Below are 15053 nucleotides of genomic sequence, written 5' to 3'. Positions count from 1 at the left end.
AGCTCACAGCCCACCTGGTGTTAAGTGGTTACTGGAGCCCATAGACATCTACAACGTAAATGCGCCACCCACCTCGAGATATAAGTTCTAAGATCTCAGTATAGTTACAACGGCTACCCCACCCTTCGAACCGAAACGCATTACTGCTTCACGGCAGAAATATGCAGGGTAGTGGTACCTACCCGTGCGGACTCACAGGACGTCCTACCACCAGTCACCACCAGTGTCACATTTTTTCCGAATTACAAATTTAATACGGGTGACACCGCGAGATGATCCACATCACATAATTAAAACTATAATAAATAATCTATAATTATGATCATATACTATAGTTATTGGTATAACGAAAAAAAAGATTTTCATCAAAATTAAGACTCGAGTATTCTAATAATAATATGGAAATAATTACGAACAAAAAAAATGTGAGTTTAAACCGTAACTTTAATTTAATTACGTCAACGAGCCGCGTAAACCGTATCAAGTACTATCCACGTTTTATTTAATTATTTTTAAACTACAATATTAAATATAAAATAAAAAAAGGGTATATAATAAAACAAACATTTGAACAGTTAATATAAATATAATTTTGAATTATTCAGAGGCTTTACAATATTTGGAAGAATATTGACAGACAATTTTCTTTTCATTATTCGTAACACAGTTATGCAGCGTCTAATTAGTTTACTGGTTCGAATTAAAACAAACAAAAAAAAGTTAACAGTATACAAGCAATTTTAATGAAAGCTCTATATTTTGTTAAAACATACATACATTTTAAAAGTAATGGTTACCTTAAAATACAATTGAACAAGTAACATACCAATAACAAGTTTAAAAATAAAAGGTTTGATGTTGCCTCAGAGAGAACCGATCGATGTGATGAGGTTTCAAAACGATATCGGATTTTAAAAACAAAAATCGTAAAATGTAAATTACTAATACTAATAAATTGAATACGATTAAAAACTTATCATAATATGAAGCCCCCTCTCTAATTACGACTTACTTTTTTATTTATAAAAAAATGCAACACCAACTATACATGGCGCGTTCGTTACTTTATTCTTTTTTTTTAATTTTGTTAATTTAAATCGTTTTTGTTTTTAATACTAATACATCGTTATTTACACGGTGATTCTTCTAAATATTTGCATCTGAACAATACATACATTAAAATCTTATAGCTACGTTTTGTGCAATTGTTCGAGCTTGTTCTTTTGGGGTGATGATGATAAAAAACGAAATATACTTTTTTCTTGGCTCGCACCGGCATAAAGCGGTCCTTAGTGGACAAATCGCTCATGCTAACGCAGATGCCGCGCGCTGGCAAATTTTTGTAGCAACCTTCACGCTCCGTCCTACTTCCGTGATTAATACTGAGGTTGCATAAATCCAACAGTGGGATCGTATGAACAATAGAGAATTATTCGTCAGTAACGCTTTCAATTAGCTTCTTGTTTTATACAAAATTCCCAGCAAGTTAAAAAAGATCGAACCATCTTTGCAGTTTGTGGTGGAATGTAGTCCCAAACAAATTTACCCGAACGTGTGACCAGAGGTTCTCAAACTTATTTTGTCTACTGCCCACTTCGAGAATAAATTATTTTCTAGCGCCCCCATTTTTTCACCTACTTAAAAACCACTATAGTGAGAGCTCAGTCGCGTAGTCGTTGTCTGAGAGTCCTTCTAGATGAAATTACAAATTGCCTTCCAAGCCTCTACACAACGCCCCTTTTTTTCTGGGCCTCTTAGGGTCTCCCTTTAGGCGTGCAATGCTCACCAGGGGGCGTTACGACCCACTTTGGAAAAGGCTGGTGTACACGAACTAGCTCAAGGCAACACGTTCGTTCACTACAAGAATACCTTTAGGAAGTCAATTATTACACAAAGCGCGTTTTTATAGGATTGAACAATACACCACGTTTAGGTACGCAATGTATGGAAAATTTATGTGTATAGATAAAAGCGCGGGCAGCACGGAGCGTGTAGACGAGGCATTAGCTCGTAAATATGCACGCATCGATAAATTCCCAATAGTAATTAACTTTTTTTGATCTCTAAATCTGGTACTTTTTAAAGGAGCCTCTCCTGCAATCACACAAGCGCGGCACGCTATGGCAACAAAAGAAAAAAAAGAGAAAAAACGCGACGCTATATATTACGACAAAAGCAACAACAATTGCACACACCTTAGATACGAAAGCTTACGTTTAATCATCTTAATACAAAAAAGTTTCATGTTTTGAGGAGTCGGTTTAGGCGTTAATCAACTTAGTGCCGTTTACGAATAGCTGTAGATTTATGATACGACGTCGTATGTTTTGTATTCCTTAAGTGATTTACTTTATAAAAATGCATATGGAAATAGCGGGGGTGGGTAAACGAAAAAATAAAAGTTATATTCCAAAATAAACTTTATAAACAATAAATCGTGTTTGTTTTTGGGAACAATCATTTTTATTCCCAAACAATTTGTTCCTCAGATGGCGCTACTCATAAAAGGCGGGAAACCTAATTTAGAGACAATAGTGTCGAACTAGGCGAGCACATTTAGACGCTCAAAGACGTATAAAACAAAATAATCAAGATGTTAATCAACGCCGAGCATCGATCTCCTGTACAGAGTATTATCGACAAAAGGCACATCCCTAGTTGAGTTTCGTGCTAGATGTAACTCGTCTAGGAATGATACAATTTTCGATAATTCTTGTGTGTTGTTATGGCGACGCGGCCGTCAATTAAGGCCTAAACCTGTTTTTATCACATTTACATAGAAATGCCTCCTGACACTGAACTGACTATTCATTGATAACGAAAACGTTTTATTGCGATGGGAGGATTTAATCGATTTTTTTTAATTCATATCGACTCCAAGTAAACAATTGACATTCGATGTTTCAGTCGATCTTTGATGTCATCTATGCACAGTTCTATTTCATTCGATATAATTTGCTTGGCGAGTTTATTTTTGTTTCATAAATTTTGTTTACTCTCATAAAAGTAATATTATAGTCGAAACAATCAAATCATGAATACAATTTTTACCCATAGAAATCAGTTGTAAAAAATTTATAAACGCATTGTTTTCTGGAACAAAATATTTTTCAATAATTAGTTTAAGAATACATTTCTTTTTTGCTTTTGAATTATATTGCATAACGTATGTGCTTCGCCGCACAAATAGAGACAAAAATAAAATAATATATTTTCAAAACGATCATTCGTCTCGTTATCGATCAATAGTGTACTGATTAATTGATACAAATCGATTTAAAAGTATATCGGCGACCATTCAACTAGTATACATTGAATGGTCCAATTGTGCGATTCCATTTAATTCTTTGAAGACTTATATATTGTTTGCTCGCTGATATTTTTCATTCGTTTCTGATGATAATTTAAGTATTGTAATTATAGTATGCGAAAAAAAATTTGCTAAATTAAATTATCACCAAAAAAAAAATTTTTTTTTTCTGCTGACCATACTTATGTCCTTTTGGCCACACTTCAACAAACGATATGTATCCGCAGTATCGGCCGTCCGCAAGAGCTCACCAATTATTTATATATCAAACATTCAGGGCACGAAACACATTAACGAAGCGGTTACTACCTACTAATTAATGATTGCCTTACGAAACGAATTGATATAAACACTCATTGATAATTACAAACGTACCTACGTAACACAGAAGCGTCGCCAGCGAAGGTTACACAATATCATTTATATAACGAATTATTATCATTTAATTACCAAAAAACAGTTGTGTACGTTTATATCGATGGGGTGAAAGACTATTTTGGTTTAAGCGATATTTCGCTCAATACGCTACATATATCTTTGTGATTAAATGTGCATTTTATTTGGTAGGTATTAGCATTAAAAGAGTTCAATGTTTTTGCTTAAACTTCAATTATGTTTACTCCCATTGTATTTCAATGAAGAAGAGTTTTATTATGATATTTTTTCAAGATTTTTAACTTTAAATTATTTCTCTTGTAAAATTGTAAAAATGTCACTTAAACCAAACAGCTTTTCACCCCTCGATATGTGTACGCCAAGCGGACAACTTGATCGAAATTCGCCACACACTCGTGTGACCATAATTTTGCGCAGGATTTCTCCGTGGTAATCTGACCAAAACGTCTACCTTTATCCTTTCGGGGTTGCCTGTTAATTATTTTTTGGTAATCAAAATCTATTCGTGTATTATTATTATTTAATTTGCAACAAAAAAATTTTAATCGAAAATACATCATTGTTACAACATTCACCTATAAACAAATACTGTACTTATAAGACACCCATTAATTACATTGACAACAACGCAGAACAAAATCATTAAATAAGCTAGCTAAATCGAAAAAAATATATATAGGTATAATGTTTTTTTTATATATATCACGTGCACAAGTTCCGCGTGACAACCGAGGGAGGGCGCTCGCGAGAGTTTCCTTGATAATGAACTTTATTTCTACAAACATAGAACATATATTTATTTATCTTTAGGTAAAACGATGAACGAATATATTATCGTCGTTGCAAATTTAAAATCTCCTATGTGATATTTTGGACCAAAACATTTTGAATACTTATACTCAGCAAAAACTGCCATGTGCATATCTCACTCAATATTTCACTTTATTACGTGTCAATCTTAAAAAATCATAAGTGTCGGTTTGCATTTTATTGTAGATCAAAGTATCCTATATGCTAATTTTTTCTTTTTTTTCAGTAGGTACATAGTTTAATTAGATTTTCTCGAAAACTACATATTTTATACGCGGATTTTTCGGAGATTTCAAATTTGCAACAACGATATGTACTATCGAACCTGTGCACGTGCAAAATTTAACAATTTCATTTAATTCACCGACAACAGTCAACGGGATCTTTCTAGGGAAACAAATTTGTAGTACCGAACGCAAGTTAAATCAGCAACAACGTAGGAATGTAGTTATTTTGTAAAATGGCAAAGAAAAAGAAAAAAACGCGTAAACGACGAAAGCACCCAAACATTTTGTTCGTATTGAACAAGTGGAACGTCACTCATGACTGATAGTGTGATGACAGCCTTATTGTTTGACAGGAGCCATAGACAATTTTGTTTTAAAAAAAAAAGACGACATGCTACACTCTTTCTGTGTCTATGGTTACTTGTTGACTTTAAGGATCTATAACACTCGAAATCCCTTTTCGTTAACTTTTGGTATATCTACCATAATGATGAATATTAATCTATACTATATATCTGAATAGATTGAGACAAAACCGTTTTGCATCTCTTTCTCATTTGTTTGTTAGCCGATTTTCATTTTACAGACTGCTATTAAAGACGAGTGACATTCCAAATATTTTGTTTTTTGAGAAATCTGTTGTTAATAATGAATCACAATCGTGATCTTAAATTGCATTGCAAAAATAGCATTTCCAAAAACAATACCTAAATTTAAGATTAACCAAAGTATGGCGTTGAAAAGAGACGCCCCCTCCCAACACCCCTCGCCCCGTGTGTTACAGACCCTACATACTGCTATTAAAGTCGAGTGACATTCCAAATATTCAGTGTACGATTAAACGAAGTTACATTAGGGACTTGACACACACCGACCCCTGCTACGTCGCGCGTATCGTTGGGCGGTGCGCGCTAGCGTTTACGTGTGCGTATCGCGGTCCGGTTGACGGCGCATTAGCTGTGTGTCGCGGCGTTGTTGGATGTTCGTGTGAGCTCTGACGCGCACACCGGCTCCGACGTCTGTGCGATAGCTGGAATTAAATAGAACATTCGATTAAAGACCTCGTCAAACAGAACGCCGCGTACTTAGCGCTGCGTTTTAACGTCGCGCTCTTTTCATGTCACAGAAATTGACTAGGATTTCTTCGGACACGTTTGGAAATGGCCGGTCCATACAACGCCTCGTTGTACAGGGAAGGGTTGACGGTACAAGACCGCGTGGGAGGTCACCAATGCAGTGGACCAACCAAATTTAAACTTCAGTGGGAGGTCCCCTAAATGAGTGCAGTAGAATAGCCTCGAGTAGGGAGAGATGGCGGGACATCGTGAGACGCATCAAGTCTGCCCCTTCCAACACTACATGACGATCACAACCACTCTGTCAAGAGTGACACGATTGAGAAGAAGAAGAAATTGACTAGATGAGCCTAACGCTACTTGACGCAACGTAACATCCGCCAAATCATAGTGCATTTCTATAGCAGTCTGAAAATTTAAAAATATTATCACGTCGAGTGATTCAGATGTGGCATTGTATAAGCGTGGGTATTTTCAAACTAATCCTATCAAAATTTTTTTATTGCTCCGATTGTTGGACGAGCTCACAGCCCACCTGGTGTTAAGTGGTTACTGGAGCCCATAGACATCTACGACGTAAATGCGCCACCCACCTTGAGATATAGGTTCTAAGGTCTCAAGTATAGTTACAACGGCTGCCCCACCCTTCAAACCGAAACGCATTACTGCTTCACGGCAGAAATAGGTGGGGTGGTACCTAGCCTCGCGGACTCACTAGAGGTCCTACCACGAGTAAGAATACACGGTAGCACGTTACCTGTGATGTCGCGACCCTCCTAGAAGAGACTACAATGCCGCCGCCGACCCTTGATGGGCTGCACCGGGCATAGCACGGCGCGAATCGCCTCATCGAACACGGTCTTCAGACCCTTCTGCGTCAGCGCTGAACACTCCAAATACTTGACAGCGTTTATCTCCTTGGACATGCCCAAACCCTGGACGAGAAATAAATTAAATTTACCCTCCGTCTCTATGTGTCCGAACTGGATATTCGTTCATATCTTGATCAGAGATGTATACTTTATCCAAGCCTAATGGATTAATGTGGTAAACAAACAGCACTTTCCGCAATATCACGATTTTTGCACTCAAACACATTTAATGTTGTTAACATGTCTTAAACCAGTTAAGAAACACCTAATGTACATATTAATGCGGAAATTGTTTTAAATTAACAATTTAAACACAATATTTAACTAAATTTCATTTTTCTTGTTTTTTTAATAAACTTTACTGGCTTGGAAACTAAAGTCCTTTAAGGCAATAAATTTTAAAAAATTGAGGCCACAGACTAAACAGCGACATGGCAATTTGACATTTCGTAAATCTATCGTATTTATGAATCATGAGGTTGCATTGTACTGTAGGTTAACGAATCATTCTAGTAAATGATAGAAATGAACTTTTCATGACAAGCTCAAATTTCTAACTAGTATCACTACATAGTATAAAACAAAGTCGCTTTCTCTGTCCCTGTGTATGCTTAAATCTTTAAAACTACGCAACGGATTTTGATGCGGGTTTTTTTAATAGATAGAGTGATTGAAGAGGAAGGTTTATATGTATAATAACATCCATTAAATAGTGGAGAAATCAATAATAAACTACAGTTTCCGAAGCGAAGCGAGGGCGGGTCGCTAGTATAATATAAAAGCTTTTTACTGTGTCAAGTTTTAAGGCTTCGTCAAACAGAACGCGTAATTAGCGCGCGACAGAGCGCTAAACTGACGCCGCGCTATGACGCGCGCTAATTAAGGTCAGACATAGCTCGCAAGCTCACAAAGAGGAATTCTACCAAGAATCTGTAACTATTAATTCTATTTTACAAGAATAATAGCATACCTGCGTGTAGGTGATCGGGGCTAGTTTCTTGTCCTTGAGCTTCTCAATGGTGTCCTTGTCTTCGCGTAAGTCGAGCTTGGTCCCGACCAGGATGATGGGCGTCGACGGGCAGTGATGCCGAACTTCTGGATACCACTGAAAACAAAAACAAGCTACCGTCAAAAAAATCGTGCAACTTAACTCATAGAGACAACCCACTAAGGTTCTCGCCGGATCCTCTCAGTGGATCGTGATTCCGATTCAGTGCTAGATTTAACGTCGCACTGCCCTTGCTAGGGTAGATGTTAGCAAAGTCTCTCAGACTGATCCTCGTGATCTAAAGTTTGGAGAAACACAAGGCTACTGGTAAGTAAAAAAAAATCTACATACATTGTTCATTTCTAATTTATACAAAGTCATAGATAGCGTCATAAAAAGCTATACACAATCTATGGACATGTCATTGTCTCTTTAATGTCAATACAATCCACGCGGCATCGATAATGATGTGTTTACGTTCAAATCGATGTCATGTGTTTTTATTACTGTCCCGAACAAAATACAGATAACTGTTTCTATGCAATAGAGACGACACAATACTCAAATTATCTTCGTTCTAGCTTACGTGTCCGACTTCTTAAAACATTATGGCGTATTAAATTCGAATTAACGTGTAATTATTTTTTCCTTCGGGTCTTGACTTTTAGACTATAATTTTTAGATAATCATCTCACTTATATCTTGTATTGGGTCATACCCGTGGAATCGCGCGCGTGGTCAAGGAAATGTGTCACGATTTTTTTCTAAAAATAAGCAAAAAATTCCTGATACTAAGTGGTTTTTCGGAAAAAAAATGCTGTGTCACATTAATGATGAAAAACCGATCGCTTTGAAAAAATCAGCTCATCATCAATCCGTTACTTTGTTTCGAAATGAAAGACGGACAAACAAACAATCTTTCACGTTCATAATATTAAAATGTTAAAATTATAAATACTATTATTAAAAAAAAATATTCAAAGTAACAGTATGGTAGTATTGATTTCTTTAGAACTAATTGCGATTTGTCCAAATTTGAAATATTCGAAATAAAACCTAACCTCTAATACTTAATTAACGCAGCAAATGAATTTCGTTTGGGATAAATTATAATAGTATTTTTTTACCGTGTAGCATCGGCAACAATTTCCTTACAGCTTTAATGATAATACACGTTCAAAGAATTAACTTTTCGTGACAATTCTTATGTATGCAACTTCGCGATTATGTTATTACCAATCATTTCAATCTAATTTTCATATCAATTGCATCGCCGCTATCTTCTTAGGAGTAACGTCTAAAGATGCTTTCAAACTACGCTATACTATAGTGCCATTTAGTATAGCAGCCTATATGTACTTAACCAATCTTAATATATATAAATTACGTGTCACGTTGTTTGTCCGCGATGGACACCTAAACTACTGAACCGATTTTAACTTTTTTTTTTAATATGTCTTTTGTTCCAACTTAGGTCATACGATGATTTTTATTTCGATTAATGGTCGCAATATTTATTAATTAACAATAAAATGATTTCTTATGTTGATTATTGTTATTAATTCTAAGTTTCATAAGTCTAAAACAGATGGCGCCTTAAATCAGTTTTTACAGTAAATTGTAATACTGTCTGACATTAATATCTGATAGATGGCGCTGTGTTAAAAATATAACGTGTCATATAAGCTACAATTTAATGGCATAAACACAAACACCACGTGTTGCTGAGGCTAAAGTATAAGTGAAATTTATTTCGTAGTAAACGCAATACAGTGAAATCCAATTGTTCTTAATTTGTTAATTTTTGGTATTAGCATAGCCGGCCACGTGTTATTTAGAAACAAAAACCTTAGCCACAGCAACGTGTGGCCGGGTCTGCTAGTAATATATAACAGTGTGAACGTACGTGTCCATAACAATGTATAGTGTGCGATATTGTCATATTATGAGCTATATACTATATGCTACTGGTTGTAGGACCTTTTGTGAGTCCGCGCGGTACCACCAACCTGCCTATTTCTGCCGTGAAGCAGTAATGCGTTTCGGTTTGAAGGATACGGCAACCGTTGTAACTATACTGAGACCTTAGAATTTATATCTCAAGGTGGGTGGCGCATTTACGGTTGTAGTTTCTATGGGCTCCAGTAACCATTTAACACCAGGTGGGCTGTGAGCTCGTCCACCTATCAAAGCAATAAAATAAATAAATAAATGCTATTATATTATAGCGTATTCTGAAAGCGGCTTAATGTATTCTATGATAAAGTGAAAGATACACGGAAACACGATAGATACAAGAATATAAGAATACTAGCGACCCGCCCTCGCTTCGCTTCGGAAACATTAAAACACACATGAAACCAAAAAAAAAGTAGCCTATGTTCATCAGGGACAATGTCGGCTTCTAATGGAAAAAGAATTTTTCAAATCGGTCCATTAGTTTCGGAGCCTATTCGAAACAAACAAACAAACAAATCTTTCCTCTTTATAATATTAGTATAGATATACGGAAAGTGGCATATAGATAAAATCGATTTATATTGCCCGACCAATACTCTAACTGAGAATGAAAAATTTAATTTTAAACATGTCAAAAGAGAACTCAGTATGTTATGGAATTTATTTTATCGTTTCAAAGTTGAAAAGCAATCAAGACAGCGAGTTACTTATCGATCGAAACGAAATACCAAATCCAAAGATTCAACATTTTCCATATTTTGCTGTCTCATAGAGAGTTAAGAATAACAAAATATGTCCAGGAATAAGTTGTAAGTTTTATCATTTCAATCTAAGCTGCGTTATAATGACCAATGACGTCAATGCTCGTGTGTTCCATTTGAAGTATGTACGAATAATTTACTAGCGAGAAAGAGACAGAGATATCACTTAAAAAATCGTTACGTTACGTTATCAGCTATTTCTTCAAAAAATCCTGTTCAATTTAATTATAATTAATCACTGAGTCTATTTATTATACCTAGTCAGGTCATAAGTTCTGTCACATGTTTAATGTAAAATAATTGAAACAAGTTTATTCATTATGTAACCATTCATATACCAAAATGAACTTAACAAAACATAGATTCTTATGACACTAAAGTTTATTCAAAATGACCTCCGTGATTTTGAATACAGGCCTTCAATCTGCGCGGCCAGTCGTCTATCACAGCACGAACGAGGTCCATGTCAATATCGGCGGCTGCCTTAATCAAGGATGTCTTGAGTGACTCCAAATTGGGATGAGGCTTTGAGCACGCCTTTTCCTCCAAGTGTTGCCATATCTTGTAATCTAACGGATTCAAATCTGGACTGGAGGTGGGCCAGTCTTCGTGCCGGATGAAGTCGATTTCACGCAACGCCAGCCAGTCTTGTGTGCTCTTCGCTCTATGAGCTGGCGCCGAATCTTGTTGGAATACCCAGTGCCTGTTATTGAACATGGTATGAGAAACAGGTTCCACAAGGTTCGTCAGGACTGTATTTTGATACACAACTGCATTCGTTTTTACACCTTTCTCAAAAAAATGTACCTCTGTTAAGCCCCAATAAGAAACTCCCAACCATACCATGAGCGAGGATGGAAAATGACCTCGTTGGACACGCGGAATACGGTTGCTCGCTTCTTCACTACTGTGTGCGTACACCTTATCATTTTGTTTGTTGTAGCTCTCTTCTACGGTAAAAAATTTTTCATCCGAAAAAAGAATTTCCCGATATTTTTTTCCCGCGTACCGCTTCAACAAAGCGCGGCATCTCTTCAGTCTCAGGTCCATTAGACGAGTATTCAAACGATGTCCTGTTTTTCTTCGATATGCCCGAAGCCCTAAGTCTTCATTTAACACTCTTTTCACCGTGGTTCTGCTTAACCCCATCTGAAGGGCCAACAGTTTCTGCTTACGTTTGGGATTTCTTTGAATTCGCGCCTTCACAGCTTTTATCACTGCTGGAGTCCTAACAGACCGAAGGCGACCACTTCTTGACCTGTCATCTACACTAGAGTCTTCATTGTATCGTTTGATGGTACGATAAACGAATCTTTTGGTTATATTCCAATTTTTCAGTATGTTAAAAATTTGAATTGGCGCGTAACCGCAACGATGCAACTCAATAACTGCAACACGGTCTTCTTTAAGCGTCCACTCCATATTTAAAATAGGAGTAAAATTCTAAAAGTATACATTTTTATCTTCATGAACAATTCGAAATTCGAATTCTATAAACTTTTTTGTGGCCAGCATTCTAAAAGAAAAGTTTTTACTGTGTGACAATACTTATGACCTGACTAGGTAATATGGCATTAATTCAACTTATTGGGCTTACTTTGTGAAAACGAAACCTATGCAGTGTATAAAGTCAATGAACTATACATAACTGGGTCACACGTTTTGCATATGAAGTGTAATTTCCAATCAATCACCGTAGTTTATTTGCGTAGTGTTACGCATATTTCTTTTATAACTCTTGAGTTATAGCTGGAACGAATTTAATCAAGTGCTTCATATGTAAAGTTCTTCATATGTAATCTTTTTCTCCATCTTTTATTATGTTCCGTTATGTTCTATTTTAGCCGGTACATAAAGCTGCTAACAGACTGTCAAGTCATTGCGTTCAATAACATTATTGACATTATTTGAATATACAGTATTGACAATTGCGGTAATAACCAATTCATGTGATTAAGAACAGATAATGAATCAAATTTATATATAAAAATACATATTATTTGTTCTGTGGTGTCATAATGAATAGCTTAATAAACAACAAAACTTTAGATTTCTCTTCAAAATCTACGGTTCAGATATCAATTTAGTTTTTAGTTTTTTTTTCTAGCCAGTAAAAGTCCCTATTCTTGACACTTGCTTGCAGCTTCAAGTCGCGATTAGATTCATCGATTCATAATGTTTATCTTATGTTAACCAAACTTGTGTATATATTACCTTGGCCCGAACGTTTTCGAATGAGGCTGGGTTGACGAGCGAAAAACATATAAGGAAGACGTCCGTCTGTGGGTAGGAGAGGGGGCGGAGTCGATCGTAGTCCTCCTGTCCGGCTGTATCCCAGAGACCCAAGTTGATTGGCTTTCCATCTACCATGACATTGGCCGAGTAATTGTCGAATCTGAAATTGAATTGAAATTTTATGAGACGTCTGGGAATCTATTATGTAATATATGTGGGGAGTGTTATTTTTATTACTTTTTTTTTTTTTTCCTACCTAAGCTGATAGCCTTGAGAGGCTATATCAGCGTAACCCTAACTTTTGTAGGTGAGCTCACGGGGCTCAAACCTGACGACGTTGCTAACACGAACCCTAGCAAGAGCCGTGCTTCGCAGAATCTACCACCGGATCGGAAACGCGACCCACTGAGAAGATCCGGCGAGAAACTCAGTGGGCTGTGTCTGAGGATTAATTTACTCGTCCAGCCCTTCGTCGCAAGCGACGGGTTCGACGAGAACGGTGACCGATGCTTGAGGTACCTAAAAGCACCGTTAGTGGATCGGGAGGATCCGAGATGACGTGTTTGGGGCGACGTCGACTGCTTTCCATTCTGTCCGCAGGATCGGGAATGTAGTTACCGGCGGCCACGATGAGAGGATTCTCGTGTCGTGCCGCTTTATCAAAGTGGCGCATCAACGCCGACTGCATACACTTACTGATGGACTCTAAGTCTAGGTCGTCATGGAGGTTTTTTTTTTCAGTTTTTTTTTGTTATTTTTATTTTGTTTAAGCCTGTTACATTGGCAACATTCTATTAGGTTCAGAAAGAGGTTGCAGTTTAAGGTTAGAGTGAGTAGGAAGAAATTTTTTAGAAGGACGTATACCAAGTGATTGTGAAGTAAAATAAAGAATTTCGATATATTCATCCCGCTTTTACTCATGAACGTTCCCACATATATCTGACTAAATCCTTCAGGACAATCCCAAAACGAGATCTCAGATCTAAAAGGAACAATCATGTATTTAAAATCGCATTCAGGACTAGTCCGAAAATTAACAAACCAGACGAAATTATGGATTTAAAAACGGAACTGACAGCCCGTTGAGCTAGTTAAAGCGAATCTAGAAACTGAAGTTAATTTAGCTCTTATGTTCTGAACTTAAGAGTTAGATGCAGACGCATCTAATGCTAGTAGTATGGTATAATGTTTTAGTTTTCCAGCTACATTTATGTTACTAACCAACATCCGTATTCCAGGGTTACCAATGCCGCAAAGAATTCAAATTTTATCCTATAAAAATAATCTTAATAAAAAAAACAACACGCATAAAAAAATGTATAATACTTCAAGGGTAAATGCTATTAGCGAACCATTACGGAACAGAAAATTAGATTTATAAGAAAATAGACCTTTTTACTTACACTGTAGGTATATATTCGCCGGGAAAAGCATTTGTAGTGTAACTGATGAGCAGACATGTTTTACCGACGGCACTGCGGACAAAAGAGAGAAAAATATATATTAAAAGTCTGCAAGCGCGAGACAGTCACCTAGAAATGACTTCCTTATATTTATTCAGACGGACAGTCCGAGTATCAACATGTTTTTCTATGAATTTAAATTTACAAAGCTGTTTTGTTTGTTCTACTTGAAATTATGGAGAATTTTATAAACATCTACGTGATTCAAAAATATATTATATTATAAGATAAATCCTCAAAATCACCGTATCGTAGCAGTGAGTTTAACGTTTACACAACGATCTTAAATTACAAAACAAAAATTGATTTACATCCTCAAGCAATAATAGCTTTTTGTAACCTATGCTGATAGGCTTGAGAGGCTATTTCAGCTTCTCCTTGACGTGTAGGTGAGCTCACGGGGCTCAAACCGGGAGTGTTGCTAACACTGGCCCTAGCAAAGGCAGTGCTTCGCAGAATCTGCCACTGGATCGGAAACGCGACCTACTGAGAAGATCCGGCGAGAAACTCAGTGCGCTGTCTCTATGGGTTAATTCGCTCGTCGAACCCATCGCAAGCGACGGATTCGACGAGGACGACGACCGGTGCTTGTGGTACCTAAAAGCACCGTTAATGGATCGGGAGGATCCGTAATGACGTGAATTAATAGCGACGATTATTTCCCGTATGTAGTTTAAGCTCAGTTATTTAAGTCCTATGTATGATCTTCAATTATCTTCTATTAGGATAGTGTTTTTTAACATCGTATTTAATAGTATTTTTCGGCGTTAGCAACTTATCTGTTAGAGTGTCTCGTTTTTGTCATTTATATAAATAAAAATTAATGCTCGTTGGTATGGTTGTTTGTTTGTCTACTATGTGCAACTAAGAACATCTGATTAAGAAGAAACTTGGAAACCGTTTCCTTGGGTAGTCCAGGAAAGATTCCAGCCATACTACAATCAAAGGACGTATAA

General features: G+C 36.7%; 1 protein-coding gene across 1 annotated transcript in view; it reads right to left on the bottom strand.

Moving 5' to 3' along the window:
• Positions 1 to 566: 566 nt before the first annotated feature.
• LOC114240716 (ras-related protein Rac1) overlaps positions 567 to 15053 on the bottom strand; it is a 50302-nt gene continuing 35815 nt past the window's right edge. Inside the window, exons 2-6 of the mRNA XM_028171370.2 lie at positions 14038 to 14109; positions 12614 to 12794; positions 7662 to 7796; positions 6577 to 6754; positions 567 to 5773 (exon numbers count right to left, since the gene is read on the bottom strand). Of these exons, the coding sequence (XP_028027171.1) occupies positions 6596 to 6754; positions 7662 to 7796; positions 12614 to 12794; positions 14038 to 14109 (547 nt within the window). The 3' untranslated portion in view covers positions 567 to 5773; positions 6577 to 6595. The remainder of the gene's footprint in view (positions 5774 to 6576; positions 6755 to 7661; positions 7797 to 12613; positions 12795 to 14037; positions 14110 to 15053) is intronic.

This window comes from Bombyx mandarina, chromosome 17 (assembly GCF_030267445.1).
Source record: "Bombyx mandarina strain Sakado chromosome 17, ASM3026744v2".
Classification (NCBI taxonomy): Eukaryota; Metazoa; Arthropoda; class Insecta; order Lepidoptera; family Bombycidae; genus Bombyx; species Bombyx mandarina.
Note: the sequence above shows the minus strand (reverse complement) of the source record. Positions and strands in the feature narration are given on the sequence as shown.